Source organism: Lepus europaeus, chromosome 14 (assembly GCF_033115175.1).
Source record: "Lepus europaeus isolate LE1 chromosome 14, mLepTim1.pri, whole genome shotgun sequence".
NCBI classification, from domain to species: Eukaryota; Metazoa; Chordata; class Mammalia; order Lagomorpha; family Leporidae; genus Lepus; species Lepus europaeus.
This window is the reverse complement of record NC_084840.1, coordinates 19416271-19430238: the sequence shown is the minus strand read 5'-3', so window position 1 is coordinate 19430238 and position 13968 is coordinate 19416271. Positions and strand designations below refer to the sequence as shown.

The following is a 13968-nucleotide window of genomic DNA, read 5'->3' as shown; positions in this document are numbered from 1 at the left end:
GTTTTTCTCAAAACACTCTCCCAGTAAGCAGATGTTTTCTCAGAAAGTCACACGCAAAATGCGCTGCCGTAGTCTTTGCTCTGGCCCGGCCTGCTTTTGTGCTGGCTGCACGGCTTCCGCCCCTCCGTAGCCACTGCTTCCCTGTGCTTTGTCGTCAGGATGGTACTGGTCATCTCCGGACACAATTCTTGGAAGAAATGCTTCAGGCTCTTTTTACAAGAAGATTGATTTACTTATTTACTTATTTGAAAGACAGAGTGATGGAGGGAGGGAGGAAGGGAAGAGGAGAGGGTGAGCGAGACAGAGAGAGAGAGAGAGATCTTCCAATCTCCTATCTGCTGGCTCACTCGGCAAATGACTGCAGCAGCAGCTGGGGCTGGTCCTGGCCAAGGCCAGAAGCCAGGAGCCCACCTGGGTCTCCCACATGGGGGGCAGGTTCGCCAAGCACTTGGGCCATCTTCTGCTGCTTTTCCAGGCATAGTAGCAGGGAGCTGGGTTGGAAGCACAGCAGGCAGGATTCAAGCCAGCACTCCAGTAGGGTATGCCAGCATTGCAGGCTGTGGGTTTACCTACTGCACCACAATCCCAGTCCCACGTTTCACGATCTTGATCCCAATTGTTCAAAATTCCCATTGGAAGCTCTGCTCTCATCTGCAGCTGATCGGATTCGACTGTTTTGGCACTCAACAAGTAGAAATTTGCTCCACTTTAATTTCAGAACTGTGTGAGCCGAGCCAGCGGAGATGTCACTAGTGTTGGTCATTGTTTCTGCTGATCCCCCTAAATTAGGATATGAACAAGATTAATTTTTTTCCTTGAAAATTAATGTGGACAGTCTTCACTGCAGGTTTTATTTGCGCTGGTGTCTTCTCCCTTCTTAAAATGAGTTATCTGTTTGCAAATTGTGATTTCTCTTTTTTTTTTTTTTTAAGAATGTATTTACTGGGGTTGGTGCTGTGGCATAATGGGTAAGGCCACTGCGTGCAGCTATATCCCATGTGGGTGCCGGTTTGAGTCCTGGCTCCTCCTCTTCCGATCCAGCTCCCTGCTAATGCGCCTGGGAAAACAGCAGAAGACAGTCCAAGCCCCTGGGCCCCTGCACCCATGTGGGAGACCCAGAAGAAGATCCTGGCTCCTGGCTTCGGATTGGCCCAGCTCCAGCCATTACAGCCATCTGGGAAGTGAACCAGCAGATGAAAGACCTCTCTCTCTCTCTGTGCCTCTGTTCTCTATAATTCTGACTTTCAAATGTATAAATAAATCCTTATTATTAATTTATTTATTTGAGAGTCAGGACTACAGAGAGAGGAGGAGAGACAGAGAGAGGGAGAAGTCTTCCATCCACTGGTTGACCCCCAAATGGCTGCAACGGTCAGAGCTGGGCCAGGCTGAAACCAGGAGCCAGGAACTTCTTCTTGGTCTCCCACATGGGTGCAGGGGCCCAGGAGCTCGGGCCATCTTCTGCTGCTTTCCCAGGCTCATTAGCAGGGAGCTGGATCAGAAGTGGAGCAGCCAGGACTCGTACGGGTACCCGTATTGGATGCTGGCACGGCAATCGGCAGCTTCACCTGTTGTGCCACAGCGCTGGCCCCAGTTGCGGCTCTCTTTGTGGTGTTGTCCCCATACACTTTTTGTAAAGCACCAGGAGTTCCCCCTTCTCCCATCCAAGCTTCCCCACAGATCTGAGGCATGGGCTTGCTTCGGTTTTCTCAGAATGTGTGTTGCTGTGGAAGGGGCCTTGTTCAGCTGATGCCCTGTCTTTCTCAGTGCCTCAAACTACATCCTGTTCAGACACTTTGTAGGAAGCTGATGTGAGTTTATTTTGGTGCAAAAAAAAAAAAAATGAAATCCATGCATAGTTTTTTCATCATATGCATTTTCGTGAACTTCTGGAAGACATTTCCTAGATACAACAGGACTTTGTGTGTGGGAAAACGGAGTTTTAAAATAAGAGTTTATTTTGGTGCAAAAAGGTTTTTCATAATATATGGGGAAATGTATTATGAAAAGACTACACATGGATCTCAAAATTTTTTTAATGATTTATTTTATTTTATTTTATTTTATTTGAAAGGCAGAGTTACAAAGAGAGAGGGAGAGACAAAGAGACAAAGCCAGAGATCTTCTATCTGCTGGTTCATTCTCCAAATGGCTACAACGGCCAGGGCTGGGCCAGGCCAAAGCCAGGAGCCTGGAACTCCGTATGGATCTCCCGTGGGTGTGCAGGGGCCAAAGCACTTGGGCCACCTTCCACTGCTCTCCCAGGTGCACCAGTAGGCAGCTGGATTAGCAATGGGGCAGCTGGGACTTGAACCAACACTCGTATGGGATGCTGGCCCTGCAGGCTGCTCCTTAACCCGCTGTGCCATACGCCAGCCCCTCAGAAGTTTTTTTTGCACCACGATAAATTCACCCTTTTAATTCCATTGCCACGTACTCCTTGAGGTGCCCTCGTGTTTCGGCAGCAGCCTGCCCGTGCTTGGAGTTTGGCGCTAGGCCGGGCGTGCTGGCTGAGGGCAGTGGCGAGCACCCACTGTGCGCTGCAGCTCCCAAGTCCCTTTCCCATGACGTCATTTAATCCTTTCATCCCAGCGAGTTCGGAATGATTATCCCTAGGCTACAGGCAGGGACGCAAGCCCAAAGAAATGAAGGGTTCCCGGGCGCACAGCTGTGGAGCGCAGAGCTGGGGGTAACCCAGGGCACCTCCTGAATGTCCTTCCCCTAAGTTTTAGAAATACTGAAACATGAGGATGCCTAAGTGCCGCCCTCAAAGAGGTTACGTTCTTGGTGGATTAGAACTTGTATAATCAGAAATATTTAGAAACCGATGCAGGACACAGACTCGGCTGCCCAAAGGCCGGCTCCAATGTGAAGACAGAGTGTGGCAGGGTCGGCGTGACATTGATGAGGTGTACCCCTGAGGTCTTGCAGCTGATCAGATTGGGGGAAGGGGATCGGGAGACAGAGGGCTCTGCCCCGGGAGGCAGTGGAAGCCGTGGGGTGGCGGCCAGACCAGACGGCCCAGGCAGGGGGAGCGAGCACGTGGCTGTGGTTAGAACCGCACGGAGGCACGGGTGGCAGTGCCGTGTCCGCGGCCGTGACGACTCCATCTCCCAGGTGCGCCGTCATCGCAGCATCCACGAGGTGGACATCTCCAACCTGGAGGCGGCCCTGCGTGCAGAGGAGCCCGGTGGGCAGGCGTACGAGACGCCGCGGGAGGAGATCGCCCGGCTGCGCAAAATGGAGCTGGAGCCGCAGCACTACGACGTGGACATCACCAAGGAGGTGGGCAGGGCCCGGGAGCGGGCCGCGGCGGGCAGGCCCTGGGGCGGTGCGGGCGCTGACCCCGCCCCTCCACAGCTCTCCACCCCAGACAAAGTCCTCATCCCCGAGCGGTACATCGACCTGGAGCCCGACGCCCCCCTGAGCCCCGAGGAGCTGAAAGAGAAGCAGAAGAAGGTGGAACGGATCAAGACGCTCATCGCCAAGTCCAGGTAACGGCGCTGGCGAGCCTCCCTCCCTCCGCCCTCCCCGGCCCCTGGGACACCCGGGCCCGTGAGGTGGCGGGGGTGCTGGCCTCTGCAGCGGCTTGGGGCCGCAGACTGGGCCCCAGCTCCCTGCAAGCACGGGGCTGCCGCAGCTGCCAGGAACCAGAAGGACCCGCGGGCTCGGGCCGTAGAGTCATCCAGACCAAGCCGAGGGGTTGCCCGCCGCTGGCTTCTCGTACCCTTAAGGCCGCCCTACGTGTTCGCTAGAACCTCTTAATTCGTTGGAAAACGCTGAGGGTAGGGATCCCAACCGTGTGTCGCCAGGGTCTCCTCCCTCCTAGGGACAGCCTTGCCGGGCACCAGAGACTGCCCGCTCACAGGCCCTGGCCCTCCCCACCAACCTCAGTGCACAGGTGCCCCCCAGCCAGCTGGACCATGCTGCCCCCTCCATGTCTGTGTGTCTGTGCCTCTTCAGTATGCAGAACGTGGTGCCCACCGGCGAGGGGGACTCTCTGGACGTGCCCCAGGACTCAGAGAGCCAGCTGCAGGAGCAGGAGAAGCGGATTGAAATCTCCTGTGCCCTGGCGACCGAGGCCTCCCGCAGGGGCCGCATGCTGTCTGGTGAGAGGGGCTGGGCCTCGCTCTGCCAGGGAGACCAGCTGACCAGGTGTAGGGGAGGAAGCACGGCGCTGTGCCCGGGGGCAGGGCCAGAGGCAGGGCCAGAGGGCCGGTCCTCCAGGCAAGGGTGCACAAGTGCGGAGCGCCAGGTGCTGTGCGAGGCTCCGAGGGGCACAGAGGAGGCAGCGTTGCTGACATCCGGGATCCTCACAGCCAGAGGCCACGCCGGCAACCCAGGGAGCCACTCTGCCTGGCCAGGGCAGGTCCAGGGACAGAGAACAGGCCACAGCTCTGCTTGGTTGGGCACGATACAAGCAAGCACCAGAGAGAGCCAGGGATCGGGGCATCTCTCACTTCCCGTTCTTGCCACGTGCAAAGCTCAACAATAGGGAAGGTGGTGCCTGCAGCCAGGGAGCTGGGAAGGAGGCAGTGGCCGTGCTGGCTACCAAAGCCACTTTCTACTAAGAGCAGCTGCGTGTGAGGCCCCGACGCCAGGCGCGTGCCGAGGTCCCAAGTGGCCACTGGCAGGGTTGGCGTGTAGGGGAGCATCATCTGCACAGCCAGAGATGCACCATGGTGGCAGAGATGACCCACGTGGCTCTGAGGCATGGGAGAGCTGCTGTGTACATGGGAGGCCAGAGGGCAGGGAAGACTGGTGAGGTTGTGGAGCCTGGGACACTGCCACACCCAGAGGGGCCAGGAGGGAGAGGGAGAGGAGGGACTCTGGGGGCCACAGCTGAGAGTGACCCAGAGGGGAGCCGTGGTTGGAGATGAGTTGGGCAGAGAGGCCAGGCATCCAGGCCACAGAGTAGCCCAGGGCAGAGTCGCCACCAGCAAGTGAGAGCCGTGGCTGGGAAGGGACAGTGGACGTGGAAGGGACAGTGTCTTGTGGGCGATCAGGGAGGTTCAGACTCTGGTGCTCGGAGGCTCCCTGCCCTCATCCGTAAAACTCACATCCCTTCACCTGCCTCACTTCCGGTCAGGAGGGCGGCCAGTGATGGTTACACCCGGCACGGTGCCTGGCGCCTGGTTAAGTCTCAGCACGTGTGAGCCGGCTGCAGCGGGAGCGACCTTAGTTAGCAGTGGTCGCAAAAGCTGAAACAGCAGTAGCTGAAAGAGAAACAGGTCCCATTTGTCATTTTCCTAGTTACTGCAAATGAGGATGTTTGCTGAAACCAGAGAGTTTCAGGCTACAACAAGGGGCATTGATGCCAGCCCTCAGGGGAACCCAGCTGGCAGCCGGGGTGTAGTCCCCAGTAGAACAGGCAGCAGAGAGCCCCTGTGGGCATTTCAGAGAAAGGCAGCAGTCGGACTGGAGTGGAGGGGGAGATAAGCGATGGCTTCAGAGACTCCCATCCTGCAGCCCAGAGACCACAGAATCAGTCTGCCTGCGAGGAGGGAGGCCTCTGTCAGACTCCCCACAGTGCAGCTGCAAATTGAACTTGAGCTTCCAAAGATCAAATTCCACCTGCTCTGGGCAGAAGGGGTGGAGCCTGCAGTGCTGTTTTGAAAACTGTGCTCTGCCGCTGCCCCCGCCCAGCCTCTGGCTCTCCCCACCGCCGTGGGTCCCCAGCCCAAGGCTCTAGGAAACCCAACCAAATCACATTGCCCTCCATACACATGGCTTACATTTCAGGGTCTGGGTGCCGAAAGCAGCCACTTTGCTTCTGCCAAAACCCCAGCTATTTAAAAAATGGCTGTGGCCAGACCTCACACTCCACCCGGTGTCTCCACTGCCCCTGGACCGTGGCCCAGATCCCCCGAAGCAAGGGCTGTTTCCAGACATGTGCTGTGCAAGCATGAGTTCATGCCCGGGACGCCATGTGCGGGGGAACACTGGGCACGGGTCACCAGGAGGACATAGAGTGAGGAACCTGGGTGCGGGTGTGGGGCACAGACGTGGTCATCAGTGAGGAACACGTTCTTGTGTGTAAATCCACCTGAGCCAGGTGTGTTCCCTGTGGGCAGATGTGGTGCTGGAGTTTGTACGTGGGGCATGGGTGTGAGGAGCAGCACCTTATCTGGTAGTGTTTGTAGAAATGCATGGTTTGTGTGTGTTCAAGTGTGCAGAGGAGGGAAGGTTTGAGTGCAGGTGTTGGAGTGTGTGTGTATGTGTGTGTGTGCAAATGCCCCTGGTGTTATGTAGAGACTCAGCACTTATGAATCCAGGTGGTCCCTGGTGAGCTGTTGGCGTGCAGAGGAGCACACGTGTGTGGGGCCACAGATGGGAGATGGATGGAGATGGTGTTTGTGAGGGCACGTATTCATGTGAGTGTTTTTCTGTCTTACAGGGAATCAGAGGCATATTTGTGTATTGATCATATTTTGTGTGTATGTATCTATCTTGCAATATTAGGTGGTTTTTTTTTTTTTTTTTAAGATTGATTGATTGATTTGAAAGGCAGAGTTACAGAGGGAGGGACACAGAGAGAGATCCTCCATCCACTGGTTCATTCCCCAAATGGCCGCAACAGCCAGGACTGGGCCAAGCTAAAGCCAGAAGGCTGGAACTCCATCCGGGTCTCCCCACATGGGTGCAGGGGCCCCAGCACATGGGCCATCTTCCTCTGCTTTGCCAGGCACATTAGCAGGAAGATGGACTGGAAGTGGAGCAGCCGGGACTCAAACCAACGCCCGTATGGGATGCTGGCGTCACAGGCTGTGGCTTCACCTGCCGCACCACAATGCCAGACTCTACAGTATTTGCAAGCAAGAACTTGTGTGTGCAGGATGAGAGAGCATGCAGGCTCGTGGCTGTGTGTGTGTGTGTGTGTGTTTGGTGGGTCTTATAACCACTCACGGTAATACCGCATCTTCCAGTATACACCTGTGGCATGTATGAATTTTGACTATTTCAAAGACATCTTCCTAATATTTAGCATTTCTCTGCCGCCTTAATGAGGTTATGTCTACATAGTGTTTTCCTCCCCCGCTTAGTGTCCCTTTTAATGTCTTTCTTTTGCTGCCTCCTGTTAGAGAGATGCCCTTCGTGGCTTCAGCTGGTACAGATGTAGTTGTAACTATGCTGAATGTCCCCCAGATGTCCACTTTCAGGGTTGTTAGGCCTACCTTTTACAAAAAGGCCTCGCTTTTCAGGGCGGGCCTCTTGTTCAGGGCCTCAGCCTCACCGGTCCTCAGTTGTGCGGTTTCCAGTCTCCCTTGGGCCAGGCGCCCAGCAGGTCTTCTCCTGGGGGAGCCGGCTGTGGCCACCAGTGGGTGGATAAACCAGAAGAGCCTCATCACAGGCGTGTTGTGACACCTGCTATAGTGTTGCTGAGCTGGTCCTTGCTTGACTCTTGACTTATTTTTAAAAAGATGTGTTTATTTGAAAGGTAGAGTGACAGAGAAAGAGAGACAGACAGACAGATCTTCCATCCACTGGTTCACTCCCCAGATGGCTGCAACAGCCCGAGCTGGGCCAGGCTGAAGCCAGGAGCCAGGAGCTCCCTCCTGGTCTCCCATGTGGGTGGTCTGTGTCCTTGAGCCACCTTCTGCTGCCTTCCCAGGTGCATTAGCAGGAGATGGGGTCAGCCAGGACTCGAGCCAGCACTCTGACATCGGATGCTGGCATTGCACATGGCAGCTTAACTCACTGCACCACGACAGCTGTCGATTTTTGAACTGTCTTAGAAGTTGAGGTGGCCAGATAACCGACCACCGGGTCAGCGATGTGGTTTGCACACGGATGTGTGTTTTGAAAGGGTCTGTGGATGAATCTGTACGTGCACGTACGAGCGTGTTGGGTTATGTGGAAGGGTGCAGGCTGGAAGATCCCCAACACACCCACATCTGAGTTGTGTGCAGTGTGTGCTGGTCCCACACGCAGACTGCCTGACATGTGTGCAGAACCAGCCCCACGTCTGTGCAAGACCCACGTGGGTCATGTGCACGAGTGGCCTCAGGTCCAAGAGGGTGACAACAGCCACACCGGTCCTTTCTCTTGCACGGAAGGCAAGGAAAGTGATGAGGTCCAGGGCAGGATGAGCAGCAAGGGACTGGGAAGTTCAATGCCAAAGTCCTTCTCAGTGGAATGGCAGTGTGACCTGGCTAAGGTCCGGTTCTTCTCAGAGCCAGGGTGAGCACACCCTCCCTGCCCTCCTCCTGCCTCTCGGCTACGTAGAGGATGCCCGAGGGCTGGGGACAGTGACAAGTTTGTCCCCTTCTCATGTCCTTCCACTCTGCTGTCGTCAGCATGGGCCGATAATGATAATAGAGTAAAATCTCATTAACCCAAGTGTCACCGTGCCAAGGCTTGTCAGGCTCTGTGCAGGAGAGGCTGCCGTCTCCTCTGCTGATGGAGGGAGAGGGGTCTCAGGTGCCTGCGGGGAGCCCAGGACAGTGAACAGAACCCAAGCCCCCGTGTTCATGGAATTGACTCAGGCGCGGGCTCACGCATGTCCACCTGCTATCGTGTGGGGGACTGGTGATTCGGACTAGTGTGATTTTACTGCGCTATTGATCATTATGCTTTAGGCCAGCACTGTATACGGAGTGCCCCTCCCCACCATGTCCGCACAATACCGAGAGCTATGTGTCTCTCCCATTGTGTGGGAAGGAAGGGGGTCTTGGGCCCAGAGAGGCCCCGGCCTCACCCACCATTACACTGCCTCTCAGAGGAGCCTGGCTCTGGCCAGGGCTCCCCTGGGCCCTTGCCCTCCTCCATGGCACCCGCCTGCCCGCCTCAGGGTGAGGACAGCTTTGCCCCCGCTGGAGCAAGCCCCAAGCCGGCTCCCCTCTCTGCTTGCCTCCCCGCCTCGCTGCCCGCCTGGAGGAGGGGGCCTCGCTTGCTCTGGGTGCCCGCCCTCCTGTCCCGGCCCCATTCACATGCCTGTTCATTTCTGTTTCCAGTGCAGTGTGCCACCCCAAGCCCTCCCACCTCCCCTGCTTCCCCGGCTCCGCCAGCCAACCCCCTGTCGTCTGAATCCCCACGGGGCGCCGACAGCAGCCAAGCCATGCGGCTCTGAGCTCTGACGTAAGCACTTTTCTGTGTTTCATCCACCCTGGCACTGGGTCCCTTGTCTCATGCCCATTCCAGCTTCTCCACACCCCCAGTGCCTGTGTGCGCTTTCCCCTCCCTCCGTGCATCCGTGTCCATCCGTGCTTGAGCTCAAGGCCAGCCGGCGGGGCTGCTTCTTGGATGTCGCGATGCCCGTGGGCTTTGCTGGTCCCAAAGCAGACGGGGAATAGAGCTGCCATCTCGCCTGTCTGCTGGCGGGGAAGCCGCTTTCCATCTGCTCGGACACACGCAACACCCCAGCAGGACCCCCAAAAGCTCCCAGGAGGTGTCTCTCTACTCTCTGATCTCGCCCTGGAGCCCAGTAATACCGGAGAGCCTGCGCCCCAGGCTGTGGACGCCCCCGCCCCGGGGACTGAGGGTCAGGAAGGAGAGGGACACTGACCTCTAGCCCTCGCCCCCTCTCTGGGTGGAGGGCGTGGGTGGGGCCCCCTGCCTGGTCCTGCAGGGTGAGGCTTCTCTGACCCCAGGAGGGCGGCGGGTGGCGCGGCCGCTGCACACAGCTCTCTCAACCCGCTTCTCCTTCCCCAGTGCAAGCCCTGGCTGAGGCCAATGCTGCGAAACTCCACAGAGCCACGTGCTGAGGCTGTCCTCTGCCCGCTGGAGGTGCCGGCTCCCCACCCTGGCCCCACGCCCCTGCGCTCCCGTGGGGCTTCCCCGGGGAGCCAGGCTGGGGCCAGGAACGCTGCCAGGAAGAACATGGACGCCTGGTGTCCACACACCCACGGCACACGACGCTGACGCCCTCGCTGCTGCTCATGCCGTGGTCCTGGGCCAGGCCTGAGATGGCGGAGTGGGAGCGCCATGCTCTGTGACGCCCAGGTCACCAGGAGCCTCAGCCTGGCTCTGGCTGGGGCTGCGCTGGCCCTACTGGAACACTCCCTGGGAGCCACCTGCCCTTGGCTGCCTTGGGTCAGGGTGAGAGGGGAGAGGAGGTCAGTGCTGTGCCTCTCGGAGCAGGGCCTGATGCTGGGGACAGCGCTGGCCCCAGCCTGCACCCCAGCCGCCCCAGGGCTTCAATGCATCCCAGCTTGGGGGGAGCTCCCCGGGGGTCTAGCGGAGACTAAGCAGCCTGCCTGAGCCAAAGACCAGATAAGAGGAGGACAGGCTCCCAGCCCCAGAGGGGACAGTGCTGGCTGAGGACGGGGGACAGCAGGTCGGGCAGTGTCTGAGAGTGGGAGTAGCAGGGACAAGGGCAGGACCTTGGAGAGTAAGGGGTGGGGACAGAGCCGGAGACATTTGCAAGTGATGAGGGATGGAGGGACGTGGCGACGATGATGATGGGATTGGTTTCCCAGGGTGGAGCCTGGGCTTATTCCAAGTACAGGGTTGGATGGTCACCCCCACTCCTGCCACCTTGGCCCCAGCATCAGTGGGGCCCCAGCTTGGGGAGGGGGAGGCAGAGCCACAGCCTGCGGCTGGCGCTGTCTGGGTCTGAGCCTGGTATTCGCGTCCCCAGCTGGGCCAGGGGGAGAGAAAGGGAGCTGTGCTATGTAGGGTGCAGTCGGCCATGGGGTCCCCCCTAACCAGCCTGTGTCCCGTGCGCCCTGGAGTGTGTTCATGGAGGGAAGAGGAGGGGAGCGAGGCCAGGCTCCCTGTTGGTCCACGTCCAGCCAGAAGCAGGCCCTGTCTCCTCGGCCCCTTGAGATGCACGCAGCCAGGGAGGAAGACGCTGGGCTCCTTGGCCAGAGCTGCTGCCCACAAGCTTCAGCCTGACCTCCAGTGGCTCCGGGAACAGCCGCTTTATCTCCTGCTAGCTCCTCACCCGCCCTCCATCACGGCTGGACGGTTACTGGCTCACAGCACGGCGAGGTGACAGGTGGCTCAGCCAATAGTGAGAGAGCACCATGGGGCTCCAGGCACTGTTGGGGTGCTGAGTGAAAGGCTCCCCTGACCTTCGACCTTCACCGCTCCCAGGCTGTCCAGGCGGCTCTGAGGCTGCAGCCTCTGCCCTACAGATGGCAGGGGAGGGGCCGGCCTCGGGTCCCGTCTCCCCGCACCCTCCTCCTGCCGCAAGAAACTGAAGTTTTCAGGGCCTTCCATGCCTCCCCCTTCCTCCGTCTCCTTTTTTTTAAGTGACATTTTTAGAAATACACGTGTAATATACCAAGAAATCCTGTCTTCGTCTCCGCCACCTCTTATTCCATAAAGCTGGCTCTTTATGTTGCTTCACATGCCTTAATATATGTTTTGTGGAGATTCTACACATCACAGGTGTCTGTGTAATGTTAGAGAGGCGTTCGTTTGGATGTCTGATCCTTGCCTTCGGCCCCACCCATCGTCACTCCTGTGCGGTTCCTGGCATGTCGTCGTCGCTTCCCCCTTGCTGTTTTGATCCAAAGAAGGGGAGAGGAAAGACTTATTTTAAGACAGATCTATTTTATGCTTCTGTTAGAAAAGCAAATCTATTTTCAAAATGTGCAATGTCTGGATGGGCTGGGCAGAGGTGTGAAGAGACGGGGGTGGGGGTGGGGCGGCCGCCGCGGGGTCCCTGCCCTGTGCCTTTCTGTCGTCAGCAAAGGGCTGCCCCCCACCCCCACCCCGGCTGAAGCTCTGTGCGGGAGCCAGGCCTCTCCTTTGCAAATGTAAGGAGGTGATGACCCTGGGGAGGGGGTCGCACTGGGAGTGGGGGGGATCCCTCCTGAAGCAGTTGTTTACAGTCAGATGCAAAAGGGCAGCCACACCCCCATGGCCCCTGCACGGGGCCTCCTTCCCCACCCTGCCAGGAAGGGCAGCCAGGATGCCTGCCTGCTCCCGCTGGGCCCACAGTGGTGCAAAGGTCCAGGGAAGCGGCTTGGGACCCGCTGCGCTGTCCCAGGGCCTGTGGCACAGACCCGTGGCGCTCCTGAGCCGCACGCCTTCTCTTCCACCTCATCCCTCCCTGTCTGGTCTCCCTCTGCGCTGTTGTTGTGGGGCTGGCACCTCAGTCTGGTGTGTAGACGGTGGCTGAGGAGGGTCCCGTGCACGATGTAGCACCTCGGCCTCGCCCAGGGAGCCCCCAGGACTCTTCTGGGGCAGGCTAAGCTGCCTTCCAGACTGCTGCTCCGCTGTGGGTGAGGGGGCTGCTGCCTTGCAAGGATTCGGGGCAGGAGGGCCGTCTCTGTCCAGATCTGAAATCCAGGGTCTGGGGCTGACCTCACAACCTGGGCGCTCCCTGGCGCCCTGCTCCCAGCCTAGGGTACAGGCTGCTAGGTGTGGACATAACCAAGGCGGAGGCCCAGCGCTGAGGATCCCCCCTCCGGCGGGGAGCCCCAGTGACTCACACAGGGCTTCTCCAGTTAGCACATACCTCCCTGATCACCCACCAAGAGGCTGCCCTCAAACCCTGCTACTGTCACTTTAAAGATTTTATGAGGTCGCCAGCCATGCGCGTGGTCTCCTGCCTTTGTGAGCGGCAGGGCTGAGCACAGCGAAATGGAGTCCATTCCTTTCCCTTTATCCACCTTCCACCTGGCAGCTCTGAACACTACGGAAAATATTAATATATATATATACATATCTCTATTTATGCACATACGGGGGCCAAATCGACTTGCTAGTGTTAGACAATAAAACATGCAAGGAACTGTATGATCTCAGTGTCTTTATTTAGTATGAAAGTGACCTTAGAAGACGTCACGGGGAGAGGAACAGAGGGGACAGGACAGCCGCAGCACCCCTCGACGTCGCTCTGCTGGCCACCCTGTCCCCCGAGAGGACGAGTAGGTGACATTCCCCACCGCCTCTCAGTAGCATCCCTTGTGGACTGAGACACCGGAGGATCCCAGTGAGTCCTGCATTTGTATCTTGCAAGTTTGTAAAAACGCGAGACGGGAAATAAAGTGAGCGGTTTGTACTCATGTGTGTGTGTCACACTGTGTCCACGGCTGCCCTGAGACCCACGGCAGTGAGGGCTTGGTGGGAAAGGGAAGCAGGGTGGGGGTAGGGGACGGGCTGGGCACAAAGCCAATCCCCCTCGTGGCTCAGCCTCCATTACCCGGCAGGCATCCCCACTAGCTGGGGATGGTGATGTGCCACCTGCACCTGGGGCAGCGCCACGTTCAGTCCAGGTGGCCGCACACCAGGGCTTATCTCATATAGCAGAAGCGTCGGATGCCCAGGCCCCGGGACGCTCTTTGGTTCGAGATGAGGGTGAGGTGGTGGGAGGGGCAGTCAGGGCCCAGGCTTTCTGGGTGAACACACAATGCCCCATGTTGCTGCGTTAGGGTACAGAGGGATCCCCCACCTCCGGAACGACCGCCCAGTCTCATCTGGCCTCAAGCCGTTGGGTTCGTTTCTCCTGGAAGTGCTGGGCGGTCCTTGGCACCCTGGGAAGGACCATGCCGGGGCTTTGGAACTTGAAGCCTTACCTTGAGGAGTGAGAGCAGTGGGTGCTGCTGGCGGGTGGCGGGGGGAAGAGAGCCGAGGGCAGTGGCAGGCCCAGCCGGGCTCCTGCGGCTGTGCCAGGGCAGGGGAAGGGAAGGCGGCCTCTGGTTCCCGACCAAGCCTCAGTTTGGTTTCCATGGCTGATGCTGGAACCCTGGCCCCGTCCTCTTGGCGGAAGGGCTACTACAGCTGTGTTCGCTGGTGACCAACAGTGACTGTGTTTCAGTTCTGGTGATACCTCTAGGCACCTTTGCGAATCCGGGAGAGGTGGGACCAGGCGTAGGCTCAGAGAGAACTGGCCACCTGCTGTAGCCTGGGCCAGCACCGGGGCTTGGGGAGGAGTGGACAGGAGGCCACAGCCCGCCACTGGGCGTCGCTGGCTGGCCCCTCCCCCAGGGCGGGGCCCGGAGGCCACTGCCTGCTCCACCCTCTATGGAGCCAGGTAGTGTCTGGGAAGGAGGGGCCAGGGCGGGAAAACGAGCA

General features: G+C 58.4%; 1 protein-coding gene across 5 annotated transcripts in view; it reads left to right on the top strand.

Moving 5' to 3' along the window:
- Positions 1-12936, top strand: part of PLEKHA6 (pleckstrin homology domain containing A6) — a 143994-nt gene extending 131058 nt beyond the window's left edge. For all 5 annotated transcript variants that reach the window (XM_062211653.1, XM_062211652.1, XM_062211651.1 and 2 more), the window contains 5 exons: positions 3118-3285; positions 3361-3494; positions 3964-4109; positions 8955-9078; positions 9652-12936. In XM_062211653.1, coding sequence (XP_062067637.1) covers positions 3118-3285; positions 3361-3494; positions 3964-4109; positions 8955-9070 — 564 coding nt within the window. In that variant the 3' untranslated portion in view covers positions 9071-9078; positions 9652-12936. The remainder of the gene's footprint in view (positions 1-3117; positions 3286-3360; positions 3495-3963; positions 4110-8954; positions 9079-9651) is intronic.
- The last annotated feature ends 1032 nt before the right edge of the window (positions 12937-13968 follow it).